General features: G+C 43.0%; 1 protein-coding gene across 1 annotated transcript in view; it reads right to left on the bottom strand.

The window, feature by feature from the left end:
* Nucleotides 1-5,731: 5,731 nt before the first annotated feature.
* Nucleotides 5,732-21,176, bottom strand: part of LOC120985895 (ADAMTS-like protein 5) — a 65,953-nt gene continuing 50,508 nt past the window's right edge. The window contains exons 10-13 of the mRNA XM_040414107.1: nucleotides 17,641-17,809; nucleotides 15,431-15,526; nucleotides 6,858-6,929; nucleotides 5,732-6,752 (exon numbers count right to left, since the gene is read on the bottom strand). Coding sequence (XP_040270041.1) covers nucleotides 6,418-6,752; nucleotides 6,858-6,929; nucleotides 15,431-15,526; nucleotides 17,641-17,809 — 672 coding nt within the window. The 3' untranslated portion in view covers nucleotides 5,732-6,417. The remainder of the gene's footprint in view (nucleotides 6,753-6,857; nucleotides 6,930-15,430; nucleotides 15,527-17,640; nucleotides 17,810-21,176) is intronic.

Raw genomic sequence — 21,176 nt, 5'->3', positions numbered from 1 at the left:
GGACCGCACACGGCCGCCCTGTGATAGAAATGCCTGTTCTTGTCCGTGGGTGCGGACAATAATAGGACATGCTCTATCTATTTTTGCTGGGCCGCAGAAGGGAACTACGGATGCGGACAGCACACGGTGTGCTGTCCGCATCTTTTGTGTCCCGATTGAAATGAATTGGTCCACACCGGTTCCGCAAAATTGTGGAACGGATGCAGACCCTGAATTACGGACATCTGAATGGACCCTTAGGGTAAGGCCACACTTTCAGCTTTCTTGATGCAGTTTTGAAAGCCAAAATCAGAAGTAGATCATAAAAGGAGAGAACGTATAAAGGGCAGATATGACTTCTCCTCTTTTCTAAATTTACTTTTGGGCTTCCAAAACTGCCTTAAGAAACCTGAGCATGTGGCTGCGCAGTAGTTGAGATGCGAATGCCTTGCAGCTGAGGACTGCACAGCCATACAGGCTGCATCGTTATCAAATTAATTAATTAGGTTTTCTTGTTTATTCAGTCTTCACTTTTAACCACTTAAGGACCACAGGTTTATACCCCCCTAAAGACCAGGCCCTTTTTTACAAATCGGCACTCCACAACTTTAGCGGTTTATTGCTCGGTCATGCAACTTACCACCCAAATGAATTTTACCTCCTTTTCTTCTCACTAATAGAGCTTTCATTTGGTGGTATTTCATTGCTGCTGACATTTTTACTTTTTTTGTTATTAATCAAAATTTAACGATTTTTTTGCAAAAAAATGACATTTTTCACTTTCAGTTGTAAAATTTTGCAAAAAAAACGACATCCATATATAAATTTTGCTCTAAATTTATTGTTCTACATGTCTTTGATAAAAAAAATGTTTGGGTAAAAAAAAAAATGGTTTGGGTAAAAGTTATAGCGTTTACAAACTATGGTACAAAAATGTGAATTTCCGCTTTTTGAAGCAGCTCTGACTTTCTGAGCACCTGTCATGTTTCCTGAGGTTCTACAATGCCCAGACAGTACAAACACCCCACAAATGACCCCATTTCGGAAAGTAGACACCCTAAGGTATTCACTGATGGGCATAGTGAGTTCATAGAACTTTTTATTTTTTGTCACAAGTTAGCAGAAAATGATGATTATTTTTTTTTATTTTTTTTTCTTACAAAGTCTCATATTCCACTAACTTGTGACAAAAAATAAAAGCTTCCATGAACTCACTATGCACATCAGCGAATACCTTGGGATGTCTTCTTTCCAAAATGGGGTCACTTGTGGGGTAGTTATACTGCCCTGGCATTCTAGGGGCCCAAATGTGTGGTAAGGAGTTTGAAATCAAATTCTGTAAAAAATGACCAGTGAAATCCGAAAGGTGCTCTTTGGAATATGGGCCCCTTTGCCCACCTAGGCTGCAAAAAAGTGTCACACATGTGGTATCTCCGTATTCAGGAGAAGTTGGGGAATGTGTTTTGGGGTGTCATTCTACATATACCCATGCTGGGTGAGAGAAATATCTGGACAAAAGACAACTTTGTATAAAAAAAATGGTAAAAGTTGTCTTTTGCCAAGATATTTCTCTCACCCAGCATGGGAATATGTAAAATGACACTCCAAAACACATTCCCCAACTTCTCCTGAACACGGAGATACCACATGTGTGACACTTTTTTGCAGCCTAGGTGGGCAAAGGGGCCCATATTCCAAAGAGCACCTTTCGGATTTCACTGGTCATTTTTTACAGAATTTGATTTCAAACTCCTTACCACACATTTGGGCCCCTAGAATGCCAGGGCAGTATAACTACCCCACAAGTGACCCCATTTTGGAAAGAAGACACCCCAAGGTATTCGCTGATGGGCATAGTGAGTTCATGGAAGTTTTTATTTTTTGTCACAAGTTAGTGGAATATGATACTTTGTAAGAAAAAAAAATAAATCATCATTTTCCACTAACTTGTGACAAAAAATAAAAACTTCCATGAACTCACTATGCCCATCAGCGAATACCTTGGGATGTCTTCTTTCCAAAATGGGGTCACTTGTGGGGTAGTTATACTGCCCTGGCATTCTAGGGGCCCAAATGTGTGGTAAGGAGTTTGAAATCAAATTCTGTAAAAAATGGCCAGTGAAATCCGAAAGGTGCTCTTTGGAATATGGGCCCCTTTGCCCACCTAGGCTGCAAAAAAGTGTCACACATCTGGTATCTCCGTACTCAGGAGAAGTTGGGGAATGTGTTTTGGGGTGTCATTTTACATATACCCATGCTGGGTGAGAGAAATATCTTGGTCAAATGCCAACTTTGTATAAAAAAATGGGAAAAGTTGTCTTTTGCCAAGATATTTCTCTCACCCAGCATGGGTATATGCAAAATGACACCCCAAAACACATTCCCCAACTTCTCCTGAATACGGAGATACCACATGTGTGACACTTTTTTGCAGCCTAGGTGGGCAAAGGGGCCCATATTCCAAAGAGCACCTTTCGGATTTCACTGGTCATTTTTTACAGAATTTGATTTCAAACTCCTTACCACACATTTGGGCCCCTAGAATGCCAGGGCAGTATAACTACCCCACAAGTGACCCCATTTTGGAAAGAAGACACCCCAAGGTATTCGCTGATGGGCATAGTGAGTTCATGGAAGTTTTTATTTTTTGTCACAAGTTAGTGGAATATAAGACTTTGTAAGAAAAAAAAATAAAATAAAATCATCATTTTCCACTAACTTGTGACAAAAAATATAAAATTCTAGGAACTCGCCATGCCCCTCATGGAATACCTTGGGGTGTCTCCTTTCCAAAATGGGGTCACTTGTGGGGTAGTTATACTCCCCTGGCATTTTCCAGGGGCCCTAATGTGTGGTAAGTAGGTAAATGACCTGTGAAATCCGAAAGGTGCTCTTTGGAATATGGGCCCCTTTGCCCACCTAGGCTGCAAAAAAGTGTCACACATGTGGTATCGCCGTATTCAGGAGAAGTTGGGGAATGTGTTTTGGGGTGTCATTTTACATATACCCATGCTGGGTGAGAGAAATATCTTGGCAAAAGACAACTTTTCCCATTTTTTTATACAAAGTTGGCATTTGACCAAGATATTTCTCTCACCCAGCATGGGTATATGTAAAATGACACCCCAAAACACATTCCCCAACTTCTCCTGAGTACAGCGATACCAGATGTGTGACACTTTTTTTGCAGCCTAGATGCGCAAAGGTGCCCAAATTCCTTTTAGGAGGGCATTTTTAGACATTTGGATACCAGACTTCTTCTCACGCTTTGGGGCCCCTAGAATGCCAGGGCAGTATAAATACCCCACATGTGACCCCATTTTGGAAAGAAGACACCCCAAGGTATTCAATGAGGGGCATGGCGAGTTCATAGAATTTTTTTTTTTTGGCACAAGTTAGCGGAAATTGATATTTTTTATTTTTTTCTCACAAAGTCTCCCTTTCCGCTAACTTGGGACAAAAATTTCAATCTTTCATGGACTCAATATGCCCCTCACGGAATACCTGGGGGTGCCTTCTTTCCGAAATGGGGTCACATGTGGGGTATTTATACTGCCCTGGCATTCTAGGGGCCCTAAAGCGTGAGAAGAAGTCTAAAAAATTTTACGCATTTGGATTCCGTGAGGGGTATGGTGAGTTCATGTGAGATTTAATTTTTTGACACAAGTTAGTGGAATATGAGACTTTGTAAGAAAAAAATAATAATTTCCGCTAACTTGGGCCAAAAAAATGTCTGAATGGAGCCTTACAGAGGGGTGATCAATGACAGGGGGGTGATCAATGACAGGGGGGTGATCAATGACAGGGGGGTGATCAGGGAGTCTATATGGGGTGATCACCCCCCTGTCATTGATCCCCCCCTATAAGGCTCCATTCAGATGTCCGTATGTGTTTTGCGGATCCGATCCATGTATCCGTGGATCCGTAAAAATCATACGGACATCTGAATGCAGTCTGACAGGGGGGGGGTGATCAATGACAGGGGCGGTGATCAATGACAGGGGGGTGATCAGAGAGTCTATATGGGGTGATCACCCCCCCTGGAAGGCTCCAGGGAGACGCCTGTATGTGTTTTGCGGATCCGATCCATCTATCAGTGGATCCGTAAAAATCATGCGGACGTCTGAATGGAGCTTTACAGGGGTGTGATCAATGACAGGGGGGTGATGAGGGAGTCTATATGGGGTGATCACCACAGTCATTGATCACGCCCCTGTAAGGCTCCATTCAGACGTCCGTATGCGTTTTGCGGATCCGATCCATCTATCAGTGGATCCGTAAAAATCATGCGGACGTCTGAATGGAGCTTTACAGGGGGGTGATCAATGACAGGGGGGTGATCAATGACAGGGGGGTAATCAATGACAGGGGGGTGATCAGGGAGTCTATATGGGGTGATCACCACAGTCATTGATCACGCCCCTGTAAGGCTCCATTCAGACGTCCGTGTGCGTTTTGCGGATCCGATCCATCTATCAGTGGATCCGTAAAAATCATGCGGACGTCTGAATGGAGCTTTACAGGGGTGTGATCAATGACAGGGGGGTGATGAGGGAGTCTATATGGGGTGATCAACACAGTCATTGATCACGCCCCTGTAAGGCTCCATTCAGACGTCCGTGTGCGTTTTGCGGATCCGATCCATCTATCAGTGGATCCGTAAAAATCATGCGGACGTCTGAATGGAGCTTTACAGGGGTGTGATCAATGACAGGGGGGTGATGAGGGAGTCTATATGGGGTGATCAACACAGTCATTGATCACGCCCCTGTAAGGCTCCATTCAGACGTCCGTGTGCGTTTTGCGGATCCGATCCATCTATCAGTGGATCCGTAAAAATCATGCGGACATCTGAATGGAGCTTTACAGGGGTGTGATCAATGACAGGGGGGTGATGAGGGAGTCTATATGGGGTGATCAACACAGTCATTGATCACGCCCCTGTAAGGCTCCATTCAGACGTCCGTGTGCGTTTTGCGGATCCGATCCATCTATCAGTGGATCCGTAAAAATCATGCGGACATCTGAATGGAGCTTTACAGGGGTGTGATCAATGACAGGGGGGTAATCAATGACAGGGGGGTGATCAGGGAGTCTATATGGGGTGATCAGGGGTGATCAGGGGCTAATAAGGGGTTAATAAGTGACGGGGGGGGGGTGTAGTGTAGTGTAGTGGTGCTTGGTGCTACTTTACTGAGCTACCTGTGTCCTCTGGTGGTCGATCCAAACAAAGGGGACCACCAGAGGACCAGGTAGCAGGTATATTAGACGCTGTTATCATAACAGCGTCTAATATACCTGTTAGGGGTTAAAAAAATCACATCTCCAGCCTGCCAGCGAACGATCGCCGCTGGCAGGCTGGAGATCAACTCTCTTACCTTCCGTTCCTGTGAGCGCGCGTTCACAGGAAATCTCGGCCATCGCGAGATGACGCCAATCGGCGTTAGTGTGACCTGGGAGCGCCGCAGAAATGACGCCTTTCGGCGTTAGTGTGACGGTAAGTGGTTAATGGCTTCTCAGTATTTTGGATACTGTGTGGCCATGATCAAAGAAGACCGAATAAGAAATGCAGTCCCATTTAGGCAATTTGATCATGCTGTGGCTCGTACCACCTTGCAGTACTCGGTTACAAGGCTGCTGCATCCTGGGGCTGTACGTTAATACATACAGTTATTATTGTACAAAACCAATTAATTTTCTGCACAAAAAGCTGGCCCCTAACTTATAAAGAAGCAGCAAAACGTGTGTTCAGTTTTTTTTTTTTTATAAATGCGTTGTAAACATACTTCATACATACAGCTTCTTTCATACTTACACTCACTCACCTTATATAAATAGGTATTCTTGCACACAGGTGCATGACTCTTGTAATGGTTCATTTTCCAAAGCATGTGAAAATAAATTATGCATATGGCATATGCATCTCTGTGTTCTCATTCTATAAATATATGGCTGAATATACATTTTAATACAATCCGGTAAAAAAAAAAGATAGGACGTCTAGAACTGGGATCTGGTTTCTAAACCTTAATAGACGTAAAGAAATGTGAATATTTGGCAAGTTCTGTGGTGAATATAGCGTCCATGGCCATGTACAGCAGAATACTAGATTACAAATTTGTACACACATCTGTGTAGCTGCATATTCTGCGTTGTAACATACCATAAATACACACACGGTATATATAAAAGCGCTTCTTGTATAATTATTAGTGTGAATTGCTCTTTCATATTTCATTCTGAGATGTTTCCCCGTTTCGGACCTCCACTTTTAGGCAGACTAGCAACGCATTCCTACAATTCCTACATACCATGTTATACCGCCTGGCACCAGGTATGAAATATTACCTAAGGTCCCAGATAGTGATCCGTCCAGCAATACTTTAAATAGTCTATACTATTACACAGTGAATTCTTTACAGTATTTTTGCAGGAGGGTTATTGGTTGAGTTTTGGCTGTGTTTGGTACCCATACTTGGCACATTCTTGATCAAGATCTCGAAGCATTTTGTCCTCCTTTGGTTTGTATGCACGCACAAAACTGTCCGTTTCAAGCAATATCCTGTTGAGAGTCTTCTCATAGTTAACATGCCTCCTGGCCATCAGAATGTATTCCCGTTTCTCTAGTAAGCTGGGGCAATCACAGGTGTTTGGGACCCACATGTATTCACGCCTCAGGATGGGGAAATTGTTCTTGTAGGTAATTACCACCTGAACATCATAACAGGTTTCCTTACCCACAATCTTTTTGCTTACAATTCTTCCTCGGAAAACTGCAAAAATCCAAGTAAAAAATCATTGAAGCTTATTAAGACTGCAGCCAGACAGAATTGGCTCTTCTGTTGGTGGAGGAATAAAAGAAAATCATTGTGACTTACCAAAGTCCTTCTGACAGTATTGCTTGATTTTGTTTTGCCGCCCCTTGACTTTTCTGCACTTTCCACATTTATCTGTAATTAGAAAATTAATCTGCTGATTTCTCTGAAGAGGCAAAAAGTAGTCTTATCAGATTCTCTTTAAATTTTTCCGATCCGCTATTTAAGAGATTTATGTTGCTCTAAGATTTTGATGTTACACAACAGGCAGCCCTCGTGTATCTCCAGCAGTATGTGTGACCCAGTGATGCAGCCACCTCTCCCAAGATAATTATCAGACAGGAGCTCTTCTATACCCAGCCAACCTCTCCCACTGCTAGAATGCAGCAGAGGCTCAGTGATTGTCACTTATGAGAGCAATGTCAAAAAAAATCTGCAAAAATACAACAGATCTTGACAACACAGAAATAAGGGATTTCTTTATTCATCTGCTGAGATTCAATAAAAAAGATATATAAAGGCAACACAAACGACAATTATCAAGTAAAAATGTGCCCCATATGTGTCTATGCCAATCCATGATTCTAGTCTTAGCTAAATGTAAAGAGCTACATTTGAGGTCACTGTTTCATAAATCAGTGACACCCAAGCAGCAGTCCTAGGGCATTAAAGGGGTATGTCACATGGATACAGAGATCTCCCCATTCATTGTTTTAATTGCTTTGTAAGATTTACAGTATGTCACAAAAGTTAGTACACCCCTCCCATTTTTGTAAATATTTTATATCTTTTCATGGGACAACACTGAAGATATGACACCTTGATACAATGTAAAGTAGTCAGTGCACAGCTTGTATAACAGTTTTGGTGTGCCCTTTCCCTCCCCAGTGTCATGTGACGTGTTAGTGTTACAAGGTCATGGGTGTGAATGGGGAGCAGGTCTGTTAAATTTGGTGTTACCGCTCTCACACTCTCTCATACTGGTCACTGGAAGTTCACCATGGCACCCCATGGCGAAGAACTCTCTGAGGATCTGAAAAAATAATTGTTGCTCTACATAAAGAAGGCCTTGACTACAAGAAGATTGCCAACACCCTGAAACTGATCTGCAGCACGGTGGCCAAGACCAGACAGCAGTTTAATAAGACAGGTTCCACTCAGAACAGGCCTCGCCATGGTCGACCAAAGAAGTTAAGTACACGTGCTCAGCGTCATATCCAGAGGTTGTCTTTTCAAAATAGACGTCTGAGTGCTGCCAGCATTGCTGCAGAGGTTACAGGGGTGGGGGGGACCGCCTGTCAGTGCTCAGACTGTACACCGCACACTGCATCAAATTGGTCTGTATGGCTGTTGTCCCAGAAGGAAGCCTCTTCTAAAGATAATGCACAAGAAAGCCTGCAAACAGTTTGCGGAAAACAAGCAGACTAAGGACATTGATTACTGGAACCATGTCCTGTGTTCTGATAAGACCAAGATAAACTTATTTGGTTAAGATGGTGTCAAACATGTGTGGCGGCAACCAGGTGAGGAGTACAAAGACAAGTGTGTCTTGCCTACAATCAAACATGGTGGTGAGAATGTCATGGTTTGGGGCTGCATGAGTGCTGACGGCTGTGGGGAGCTACAGTTCATTGAGGGAACCATGAATGCAAACATATACTGTGACACTGAAGCAGATCATGATCTCCTCCCCTCGGGAAACTGCGCCGCAGGGCAGTATTCCGACATGATAACGACCCCAAACACACCTCCAAGACGACCACTGCCTTGATAAAGAAACTGAGTGTAAAGGTGCTGGATTGGCCAAGCATGTCTCCAGGCCTAAAATTTATTGAGCAACTGTGGGGCATCCTCAAACGGAAGGTGGAGGAGCGCAAGGTCTCTAAAATCCACCAGCTCTGTGATGTCCTCATGAAGGAGTGGAAGAGGATTCCAGGGGCCATTTGCACTTTTGTTGCCAGCGGTTTAGACATTAATGGCTGTGTGTTGAGTTATTTTGAGGGCACGCCAAATTTATACTGTTATCCAAGCTGTACACTGACTACTTTACATTGTATCAAAGCGTCATATCTTCAGTGTTGTCCCATGAAAGGATATAATAAAAAATTAACAAAAATGTGAGGGGTGTACTCACTTTTGTGAGATACTTGTATTTCAAGCTGGTGCCTCCGAGAAGGGACGCACCCTCTGAACTGTGCCCTATCTGCTGCAGCTGGAGGCAGTTGAAGGATGGAACTGAGTATGTGCATCCACCTTAGTGAGTGGTCTGAGAAATTAAACGAGCAAGTAGCAGGTGGTGCCATACACATCGATTTTTTTTAATTGAACTCAGTGGCTATACTAAATTTTTAATTGCATGTATTCAGATCTAGGTGCTGGTGTGAAAACTGTACAATATTTTTGTGGGACAACCCCTTTAAAGGAGTTTTTTGACATTACTATGGTTTTAACAGATAGGCCATGGTTGCTTACCTCATTTACATCTTCACCATGCTTTTTTCAAATTGGCCACCATGCAAACAAATCACTCTGGTGTGTTACATCCTGTATATAGCACTGCCTGTTGCTGTATTAAACCAAACCCATGACGAACTTCTTCTTTCTCTGTCACAGTTAGTTTATAGCTCCTCCAACCCCGCTAGTTACATAGACACTCTCCTATCACTGCCCACTTGTTTGCATTTAGAGATTTCAAACCTTGTACATAGCTGGTCCTGCAGTTGATACAATTGTATCAGTCTAAGGGCTCATTCACACGACCTTGGTTTGGTTCCGCATCCGAGCCGCATTTTTTGCAGCACGGGTGCGGACCCATTCACTTCAATGGGGCCGCAAAAGATGCAGACAGAACTCTGTGTGCTGTCCGCATCCGTTGCTCCATTCCGTGGCCCCACAAAAATTATAAGTCATGTCCTATTCTTGTCCGTTTTGCAGACAAGAATAAGCATTTCTATAAAGGGCCGTTTGTTCCGTTCCGCAAATTGCGGAAGGCACACGGGCAGCATCCGCAATTTATGGACCGCAAAACACTGTACGTTTGTGTGAACAAGCCATAGGCCAGTGTTCTTCAACCTGTGGCTCTCCAGCTATTACAACTCCTATCATGTCCTGACAGGCTGTGGCTATCAGGGTATGATTAGAGTTGTAGTTTTGAAACAGCTGGAGAGCCATGGATTGGAGATCACTCTGTGAGCTAAATACATCAGCAGAAGTTGCAGAAATCTCACTGATAGTTTTTTACAATGTATCAGTCTGGAGTCCAGGCAGTTTAGCATAGTCTAGACCAGGGATGCCCAACCTGCCGCCCTCCAGCTGCAACTCCCACCACGCCCTGCTGTAGGCTGATAGCTATAGGCTGCCCAGGCATGCTGGGAGTTGTAGTTTTGCAACAGCTGGAGGCAGGGGCGTAACTAGAAGTGCCTGGGCCCCACAGCAAATTTTTGTATAGGCCCCCCCAGCTCCCCGCCCAATTTTTTATATACTATTTTTACCCCCACCTGTCCTTTTTATTTTTGATAAATATCCAAATTACCTTCTTAACGTGCTGTCCCTCCGGCCGTTTGGGCTGTCCCTCCGGAACAGGGCTGTCCCTCCGGCCGTTTGTGCCCAGCGCCGTCCCGCTACTAATTATTCACTGCTGTCCTCGTCTTTTTTTTTTTTCTAAGTGTGCCGTAGTCTCGCACATCCGCCGATGTTACTCTTGTGCGGGCCCGCGCGGTGTCCTGGCAGCAGCCTCAAGTAATGTAATCGTGCATGCGCCAGAAAGCGGAGAAAGATTACACTACTTGAGGCTGCTGCCAGGACACCGCATGGGCCCGGACGTGAGTAACATCAGCGCATGTGCAAGACTACAGTGCACTTAGAAAAAAAAAAAAGACGAGGACAGCAGTGAATAATTAACAGTAGGGTGGTGGTGGGCTTGGCGATAATGGGCGTGGCTGGGCACAAACGGCCGGAGGGACAACCTCTTGGGCACGTTAGGAAGGTAATTTGCATCTAAATAAAAAAAGATTAAACTTGACTGACACGCTGTCGGGCGCCGGGCCCCTTGTCAGCCCGGGCCCCGAAGCAGCTGCTTCCCCTGTAGTTACGCCACTGGCTGGAGGGCCGCAGGTTGGGCATCCCTGGCCTAGATTATTGTGTCTGCTGCTCAGCTGGCAGGAGAACTAGGAGGTTTTCTGTTTCTGAAGGTAAACATGAGTTCTCATTTACTGACAGCAAATATCTTGAAAATGGAGAGGAACTGAAACAAAGTACATTAGAAAGTTGTGGAACTTTATATGGTAATGAAGCTTTAGTTCTATAAAAGCAGGGAACCTTATTAAAAGGGTTTTCCGAGATATTAATACTGATGACCTATCCCGATTCAGTTCAATGGGGATGAGCGCGATACCAAGCACAGCCGCTATACAATGTACAGTGCTCTGCTTGGTAAGCTGCGAGAAGGTCATAGGTCATCACTATTAAAATCTCGGAAGACCCCTTTATTATAAGTCACACACATGTAAGCTTGATGATGTAGACTCGCCATGCCGTTGAGAGCTGGTTCTCTTGATTATGGAGCCTTCAAGCATCTAGTTATTCAGGAGGTCAGGAAAAGTGGCTGTGATTTCTGAGCAAGAACAAATAATCCTTTCTTGTTCCTATCAAATCCTTTCTTAATGAAACACTCCAGTTAAATAAATGACAGGATTAGTGTTGAGCGAACTTGTGTTTTAAGTTCGGCATCTAAAGTTTGGGTTTGGGTTATCGAAGAATCGTGTTATGGATTCTTAATTCCGTTATGGTCCGTGGTAGCGGAATCCATAACGCGATTCTTCGATAACCCGAACTTTAGACGCGGAACTTAAAACACAAGTTCGCTCAACACTAGACAGGATCCTTCTAACCTTCCCCTAGAAGGATCACCTGCAGGGTCCATCTCTCTGTTCTTGAGTATGAAAACATTTTCCAGTAAAGTATACAGGAGAGTACAAACTGACCAAACCTAACGCTGTATATTGCGGCAGCCTGAAAAGGAGACAGTGATCTGCCCCAGCTATTTCCAGATGTCTACCATTTATCATTCTGTTATACTATCATCTGAAAAAACAACAAGGTCCTGAACACACACCCCATTCCTTTCTCCACTGTTGGGAGTTCACCATACAACTGAGTTTGGGAAATGAGCACCTGGCATGGTGCCAGCGTGTTTTTGCCAAATTGCTGACATCCTGACATTATTTTTCCAGATAATTTTCTGCATCTTCGCATTGCCACTCCTGAAATGATATCCTGCTAACAGATCAAAGGTAACATTTACAGGCAGCCAAGCAGAAAGTATGAGGGAAAGCGGACTCCAAAGCTAACTCAGGAGTATAAAAAAGCAACAGAAGTATGTTTATATAGATGCATCTCCCTTAGTGCAGTGACTATTTATGGGCTTCACAAAGCATTGAAGAGGACTGGTCTACAAGTCTTCCCCTATAAACCCTGCACAAATCTTCTGAACAATTCAAGGGGTTACCACTTTTTGCGTATTGTCACATGTGGTGTATACAAGGTGGATTTCCGTGTGGAAATTCTGCACATAATTTGACCTGGATTTTAAATCTGCAACATGTCAATTTATGTTGCAAATTCCAGCTACTTCAACCTTGTAATGCCAAGAATGAAATCTCTGGCACATCTGCTGTATTTACACTATGAATGTGGCACCAAAATCTGCACCATTTCAGTACCCTTACAGTATATCTACGTTGGATATTGGATTTGCAAATCCAAAGTGTATTGCAATACCAGTGAAGTGTATGAGATTTTAACAAATAACATCCCCATGATCCTGAAAAAATACCTGGCTGCCCTGTTGAATGGGCACTTGGCAGCTGAAGACATCTGTGTTGGTTCCATGTTCATATGTGCCTGCATTGCTGAGAAAAATGAAGTTTTAATATATGCAGATGAGCCTCTCAGAGCAATGGGCGAGTTGCCATTACACCTAGAGGCTCTGCTCTCGTTGCAACTGGCACGTCTTCTGCATTTTCATTGACAGGGCCAGGCAAAGAAAAGCCATCACACCTGGCCCTGTCAATCAAGGAGCAGAGGGTGCAACAGTTGCACAGAAAGCAGAGCCTCTAGGAGTAATGGCAACACCCCCGTTGCTCCTGAAGGCTCATTTGCATATATTAAAATGTTTTTTTCAGCAATGCAGACACATATGAACATGGGACTAACACTGATGTCTTCAGCTGCCAAGCGCACATGTAACATGTCAGCCAGTGTCATAGGTACAGATTTAAACTTACTGTTCAATCAAAATAATGTTTATTCTTTTTACAATGAAAAGTTATGCAGTTTTCCAAAACATTTTTGCATCCATTCCTTCAAGATCTCTGCAGTCTCTAAAAGTATCTACCATCGTTTTGTGATAAAAAAAGCTGTGGTTATGTGTTATAGTACAGTTAATACAGCGCTGTATTAGGCTGGGCTTATATGCCGTGGATGCTCCATGTGGCCAAAGCATCGTTCACGTGGCCTAGGCCTTCAAGTGACTGAGTGCGATACCAAGCATAGCTGCAATGCTCACAGGAGCACCGCTGCCTTCTCAAAATAGCTGATCGGCGGGGGTCCTGGGCATCAGACCCCCAGCGATCAGATACTGATGACCTATTCAGAGTATAGGTCATCATTAAAAAAAAAATCTCAGAAAATCCTTTTAAACATTACTATGCGTGTCATACACCCCCTTCAACTGGTGAAAGGTTAACAAACTTAACACAGGACCAAAATACAATGACTAATATGTTTTCTATATTCACCTCATGAAAACCTGTCATATAAACTGTTTCCATGAGAGAGAAACTTTCTTTCCTTTACGAGATCATAGCTTGCTGTGACTATAATGCTATGATAAGCAAACTTTTACATACCGTATATGCATTGGCCTAGAGCCATAACCCTGGGTCGATGCCACATACATGGGACATTGCCATCAGTGGCTTTTGCCAAATTTCACTTGAAGCCGGGAAGTTCATTGTCCTTCGTAATTAGCTTAGCAGACTAAAAGATTTAGAGGTTGCAAACCCAACATATTTGTGATGGAAAGAAGTTAGGCAAGCGTTGCAGCTCAATGTCACATTCCCAGAGCTCGATCAAGGAAGCAAGAACACCCTTTAAGCAGGGCATAGTGTTGTACTGGCAGAAGGAAAATTCTCAAAAACATATCAATTTTGTATGAGCAAATGTGTATACTACTACTGATGGCCACATCTCACCAAATGCCCCATCATTTCTGCTGTCTACCTAATAACCACTTCAAGAGGAGACATCACTTTGAAGGTAAATGTAAAGGAGGAGAAAACAGAGTACTATATGGAAGGTGACCTTCTAGTATCATCTTATAAACTGTAACCAAGAACATAAAACTTTACTGTGAGTTCACATGTCATGGTGTAAGTGGTCCTGTCCACTTTTCTTTTAGTAACAGCAGGACACCTCTATCCACCTCTGGCACAAAACAACTGACAACTGACAATCCCACTTTTGGGTGGGATTGGAGAGCAGTTTCATCTCAGCTGGGTGAAACTACAAGAACAGCCTTCAAGGCATCTACACCCAGAGTAATATGAACAGGTTCAGCTACCAGGTGACAAAGCCAATCCCATAATGGAGAGGCAATCTGAGGACTGAGTTCATATAAGGAGAACAGAGCAGAACTTTACTCCTGTTCAGCACAGAACCATGAAATGAGTTGTAAATTAAGGAAAAAAAAGTTTTCATGCTTTGTAAAAAGGTAGGGTAATTTTTTTTTTGTAAATACTTGCATTCCCCATTAAATAAAAATTCTTAGAACACTGCGTTGTGCCATTCCTCTTCTATTATTCCTGGAAATGTATGAACTGACAGCTGAATGTTACCATTCCGCTTATAAAAGGGAAGCGCAACTACACAGCCTAACAATGTCCAATCGGTGGTGACAGGGTCCGACTTTGCAGAGGCACAACCTGTTGACAAAGAAAATGGTAGCCCCCAGCTGTCAAATTATTCATCCATTTTCATGAGGAATAACAGGGGAAAGGCACAATGCAGATTTCTAAGAAAAATGCTCCAGTATTGTTGTTTCATATGAGTACACGCAAATTGACATTTCATGGTTAACTACCGTAATTGATTCTGACTACAAACTCTGTAGTCAGGATCAGTAGAAGCTTCCCCTAGAATGGCCCAGCTTCCTCAGATGTCGCCAAGCAGACTGCATGGGCTGAGAAGAAGCATCACAGGAGCAGCAGGGGAAGAAATTAAGGATTGAGGAGACATGACAAATTTTTGAGTGTCCTCTGTGCTCCACAGGTACCTGTTCTGAAGGCATGAGGAATTTCTTTCATCATATAGTGTGGACATATTGGAGAAGATGTAAAAAATTGTATAAAGGAAAAGCGACATCACCATGATGTGGTGAAGAATGTGTATGTAAATACTGTACTAACGTGTGCACCCACATCACAACAGGTAATACACGGAGAATAACGCTTTAAACATTGATTAGGCTCCTATGGTACGATAAATGCAAATGTGCACAGAGCAAATAAAGGCTGCGCCGTGCTAATGAAGTCAGATATTGAATTAATAACACTACTAAAGAAAAACAAGTGTCCCACCATCTCTTTTAGATTCACTTATCCTGTTCAGCTCTATATTGTCTCTTTCATGCCGGCCCTGGGGTGGCCGCGCCTTCTGTGTTGTCTGCCGCAGTACTGAAATTATGGAAAAAAACAGAAAATGTAAGGTAGTTATTTTTCTATCATCCGTCCTTGACAATACAATATTTTTAAAAACTGCCAGCATAACCTGTAACTAAACCTAGTTATGAAGATTCTGAGCAAAAGCTTTCTTGGCTGTTTTCATAAGAGGTCAGCTATTCACTGACATGTGTTGCATGACATTTCATGTAATGTTTGTCAATGGTGTCGCATCGCGACAGTCACCAAAAATCATGACGGATTTTGTGCTGCTTGTTGCAGGTCGCCCTTGACTTTTGCTCTGTTGTTTTTAATGTAAGTCGTGCGGGACTTGGCTTAGCGGTTCTCTTTTCACAGCAAAATCACAGTTCTAAAATAGTCGCGTGGCAGCAAATTGTTGTGTAGCTGTACCCTTAGTCCCACAGGAATAAACTGAGAGAGCCATCGCTCCCACCATTTATCCCTCATCTTGCTGTGGCACGACTGTGTTCTGAAGACAGGAGCAGGTCCAGACATTTATAGCATATCCCGTAAATATGTCAAATATGTGTATGATGGGAATAACCCTTTAAAGTGGTTTTCTGGGACCCCAAAACATTTTGCTAAAAGTCAGAATGATATAAAATCAAAAAAAGGTCTTACTCCATTCCCCACTGTTCCAGCACCTCTACTCTAAGGATCCCAGCAGTCTCCCAGCACTGGCCTCAGCGGTCACCAGAGATAGTCAGACATGTCATCACTGCTGCACTGGTCTCACTACAGTGATGACATACCTGCCTACCTCACATGACTGAGTTAGGCCTCAGGCAAGTCATCGCTATAGGGCTGGAAACATGGACCACTAGGAGCAGTAACGTTCCTGGTCATCAGCAAACATTTATGGGGTCCTAGAAAATCCCCTTTAAAGGGTTAAAGAAGTGGTCACTCTCAGTTTCCAGAGCCAGAGTTTGAGAAGCTGAAAAAGACATTTGAGGGAAGCACTGGAGAACAGCCCTGCTAGGAAATTGCTCATATAGGTGCAAATGTAGCACTCAGACTTTATACTGCAAAGGCCTTCAAAATGTGGTCCTTGAGAAATTTACTTCGGCCCCACAGCTGAGGTTGTTAAGCAGACTTTTAAAATGGGAAGCTGGCACGGGCAACAGCAACAATGTGTTATGGAGCTCCTGCCCTGCTCTCGCTCTGCTTATAGCCTGTACCAATGTAATGCTTGCTCTTTCTACAGGGGTATGTGGGGGTCTTAATCAGGTGATTGACAGCCTCCCTTGTATGGCAGTGTACACATAGATAGTTGTAGGACTGTTCACTGGACTCCTATAGAAAGGGCGGGGATTTAAAAGTTTACAGAATCTTTTTCCACAAAAGTATATATGAATCTGCTCAGCTCCTCCCGCTCTATAACATGCTGCCCGCTGATTGCACTGCATTTTCATGGAGACAGGTTCTCTTTAAAGACGTGTACAGTCAGATAAGTTGTGTATCAGCAACCTATTTCAATTGTGTTTAATGACAGATGTTTGGGAATGTTGTAAAAATAAGCTGATAGATAAACCCCTTGCGCCAAAAGGCCGTATCAAGATACATCCTATGAGCTTTCATATGTAAGTGAACAGTTACATGAAGCTTGTAGTGTGTATATAGCAGGCAGCATGTGTAGCTGTGATTTCCAGAAAATCCACATCTAATGGTTTTGTGCCTTATCGAAAGTTCAGAAGAAGTAGCACAGTCCAGCAAAATTTTTACAGCTGCTTCCACCTCATTACAGTTATCATCAGACTCCACATGGTGCTCTCTGGGGCATGGACCATTAATCTCCATCATTAACTGTTATTTCAAGCAGCAGTGTCAACGGCATGAAGGGTACACTGGATGTTTATACTGAACACTTTCAGCAGAGGACAAGGTTTACAGTGAAGCCATAATGAAAGCAGCATTAGACTATTCCGGCAGAAGAGTGCCCACTAACGTCCTAATAGGCTGACTGACTCCAGCAGGAGACATAGGAAGACTTGTATGCTCTATGCTACCAAAAATATGCAAATAGCAAATATGAGAGAAGGAAGTGTCATTTCAGAGTCAGTTTCCTTCTTTTTCCAGAGAACTATTTTCTGCAGTACCACTGTGCTTACCGCTGTGAGCTGTCGTTGTTGGACTTGGAGTAGAAGGAGGCAGAGTAGGTGATAGGGCGGTTTCCACAGTTTCTTGTAGAGAGCTGCGGTCTTTCTGGTGGTTAATATAGTAATTTTTAGGAAGCCAATATTCATATTCTATGCCTGTATTCAGCTCTGTGAAGAGGACCTAGAGGTAAAAACACTTTATACACTTAAAAAACAATTACAATGAATGTACATTAATTCCACCCAATGAACATGCATGAATGTAAAATAGATATTTATATATCAGATAGATCTGGTAGCTGTAGCCATCAGAAATTCTCTATTTCTGAAGCTTGGCCGGCTGATTAGAGAGAAAGTATTGATGTAGAATTAGATACATTTGCCAATTGAATCTGGAAATGATTGTTGGCAACTACTTTAGTATATGAGCCGTCTATACACTGAATACAGTTTGACAAAACAAGACATATCCAAGTGTGTATTACTTCTTGAGTCTTCCAGCCAGGCGATCTCCAGGGTTGCTAACCGTCCAGAAATTCCTGGACATTCCATAAAAATAATTTTTTATTTCACAGTTTCCAGTTAATACTAGTAATTATTTTGTATCAGTATATTGATCTATAGACCTGGACTACTTATAATCTTTATTATTCACTATGGTTTTCCAATTTGTGCGTAAAAAATGTTGTCTGTCCATCTTTTTTGATAATGTGACCAGTTGGCAACCCTGGACCTATCCTTAGGCTAGGTCATCAATATCAGATTGGAAGTGGTCCAGCACCCGACACCCCCCCATGATCTAATATGGATGACCTATGACCTACCCTGAGGACATCAATATCACCAGGCTTGGAAAACCGTTTAATACAGTAACATTGTTTCAGATGCTAACCATGCAGTAACTCGTGTAGGTGTGATATATAGACCACCTGGTCAAGTTAAAGAACTAGATGATCTACTAGTTGAAGAAATAGCTAAAATGACAATGAAAGGAGAAGTTATCATTATGGGAGATTTCAATCTTCCAGATATAAACTGGAAAACCAAAATAGCAAGTTCTACCAGGAGTACAGATATTCTAAATTCCCTACTGGGGTTATCTCTACAACAAGTGGTTGAGGAGCCAACCCGGAGGGAGGCCATTTTGGATTTGGTATTCACAAACGGGGATTCGGTATATGATGTCATTGTAGGCGAAACCTTGGGATCTAGTGATCACCAGTCAGTGTGGTTTAATATAAGAACTGTGAAAGAGTCCCACCACACAAAAACAAAAGTTTTAGATTTTAGAAAAACAGACTTTTCAAAAATGAAATTAGTCATAAATGAGTCCTTATCAGACTGGAACAAATTACAAGGAGTCCAGGAGAAATGGGACTACTTAAAAGGTGCATTATTGAAGGCAACAGAAAATTGCATTAGACTCGTCAGTAAAAGCAAAAAAAGGAGGAGACCAATGTGGTACTCAGCAGAAGTGGCCCAAATCATTAAAAATAAAAAGCTAGCATTTTGTAATTATAAAAAAACCCAGAGCAATGAAGATAAGGAAATCTACAAGATTAGGCAGAGAGAGGCCAAGCAAGTTATAAGAACTTCTAAAGCGCAGGCAGAAGAAAAACTAGCTCAGGCCTCTTTCACACTTGCGTTGTCCGGATCCGGCGTGTACTCCACTTGCCGGAATTACACGCCGGATCCGGAAAAACGCAAGTGTACTGAAAGCATTTGAAGACGGAACCGTCTTCCAAATGCGTTCAGTGTTACTATGGCACCCAGGACGCTATTAAAGTCCTGGCTGCCATAGTAGGAGCGGGGAGCGGGGGAGCGGTATACTTACAGTCCGTGCGGCTCCCCGGGCGCTCCAGAATGACGTCAGAGCGCCCCATGCGCATGGATGACGTGATCCATGTGATCACATGATCCATGCGCTTGGGGCGCCCTGACGTCACTCTGGAGCGCCCGGGGAGCCGCACGGACGGTAAGTACACTGCTCCCCCGCTCCCCGCTACACTTTACCATGGCTGTCAGGACTTTAGCGTCCCGGCAGCCATGGTAACCACTCTGAAAAAGCTAAATGTCGGCTCCGGCAATGCGCCGAAACGACGTTTAGCTTAAGGCCGGATCCGGGTCAATGCCTTTCAATGGGCATTAATTCCGGATCCGGCCTTGCGGCAAGTGTTCCGGATTTTTGGCCGGAGCAAAAAGCGCAGCATGCTGCGGTATTTTCTCCGGCCAAAAAACGTTCCGTTCCGGAACTGAAGACATCCTGATGCATCCTGAACGGATTTCTCTCCATTCAGAATGCATTAGGATAATCCTGATCAGGATTCTTCCGGCATAGAGCCCCGACGACGGAACTCTATGCCGGAAGACAAGAACGCAGGTGTGAAAGAGCCCTTAGTCTATGAAAAAAGGGGATAAGACATTCTTCAGATATATAAATGAAAAAAGGAAATTAAAACAAGGAATAACTAAATTAAAAACAAAGGACGGAAGGTATGTAGAAGAGAATAAAGGGCTAGCCGACTGCCTTAATGAATACTTCTGTTCAGTTTTTACAAAAGAAAAAGGAGAAGGACCTCCACTAGAAAGAATGACTATTAAATCGTTTGATGCATGTATCTTTACAGAGGAAGATGTTCTAAGTTTGCTGTCTAAGGTGAAGACAGATAAGTCACAGGGGCCTGATGAGATACACCCAAAATTATTAAAAGAGCTTAGTGGTGAGCTGGCAAAACCGTTAACAGATTTATTTAACCAATCATTAGTAACAGGAGTCGTCCCGGAAGATTGGAAATTGGCAAATGTCGTGCCCATTCACAAGAAAGGTAGTAGGGAGGAATCGAGCAACTATAGACCAGTGAGTCTGACATCAATAGTAGGCAAATTAATGGAAACCCTATTAAAGGATAGGATTGTGGAACATCTAAAATCCCATGGATTGCAAGATGAAAAACAACATGGGTTTACTTCAGGGAGATCATGTCAAACAAATCTTATAGATTTTTTTGACTGGGTGAATAAAATAATAGACGGTGGAGGTGCAGTAGACATCGCATATCTAGATTTTAGTAAGGCTTTTGACACTGTCCCACATAGAAGACTTATCAATAAACTGCAGTCATTGAGCATGGACTCCCATATTGTTGAGTGGATTAGGCAGTGGCTGAGTGACAGACAACAGAGGGTTGTAGTCAATGGAGAACATTCAAAACAAGGTAATGTTACCAGTGGGGTTCCACAGGGATCTGTACTGGGACCGATTTTGTTTAATATCTTCATAAGTGATATTGCAAAAGGCCTCGCTGGTAAGGTTTGTCTTTTTGCTGATGACACAAAGATATGTAACAGGGTTGATGTTCCTGGAGGGAAACGCCAAATGGAAAAGGATTTAGGAAAACTAGAAGAATGGTCAGAACTCTGGAAACTGAAATTTAATGTGGATAAGTGCAAGATAATGCACCTGGGGCGTAAAAACCCAAGGGCAGAATATAGAATATTTGACACAGTCCTGACCTCAGTATCTGAGGAAAGGGATTTAGGAGTAATTA

This window comes from Bufo bufo, chromosome 1 (genome assembly GCF_905171765.1).
Source record: "Bufo bufo chromosome 1, aBufBuf1.1, whole genome shotgun sequence".
NCBI classification, from domain to species: Eukaryota; Metazoa; Chordata; class Amphibia; order Anura; family Bufonidae; genus Bufo; species Bufo bufo.
The sequence above is the reverse complement of the archived record's forward strand: the minus strand, read 5'-3'. Positions and strand labels throughout refer to the sequence as shown.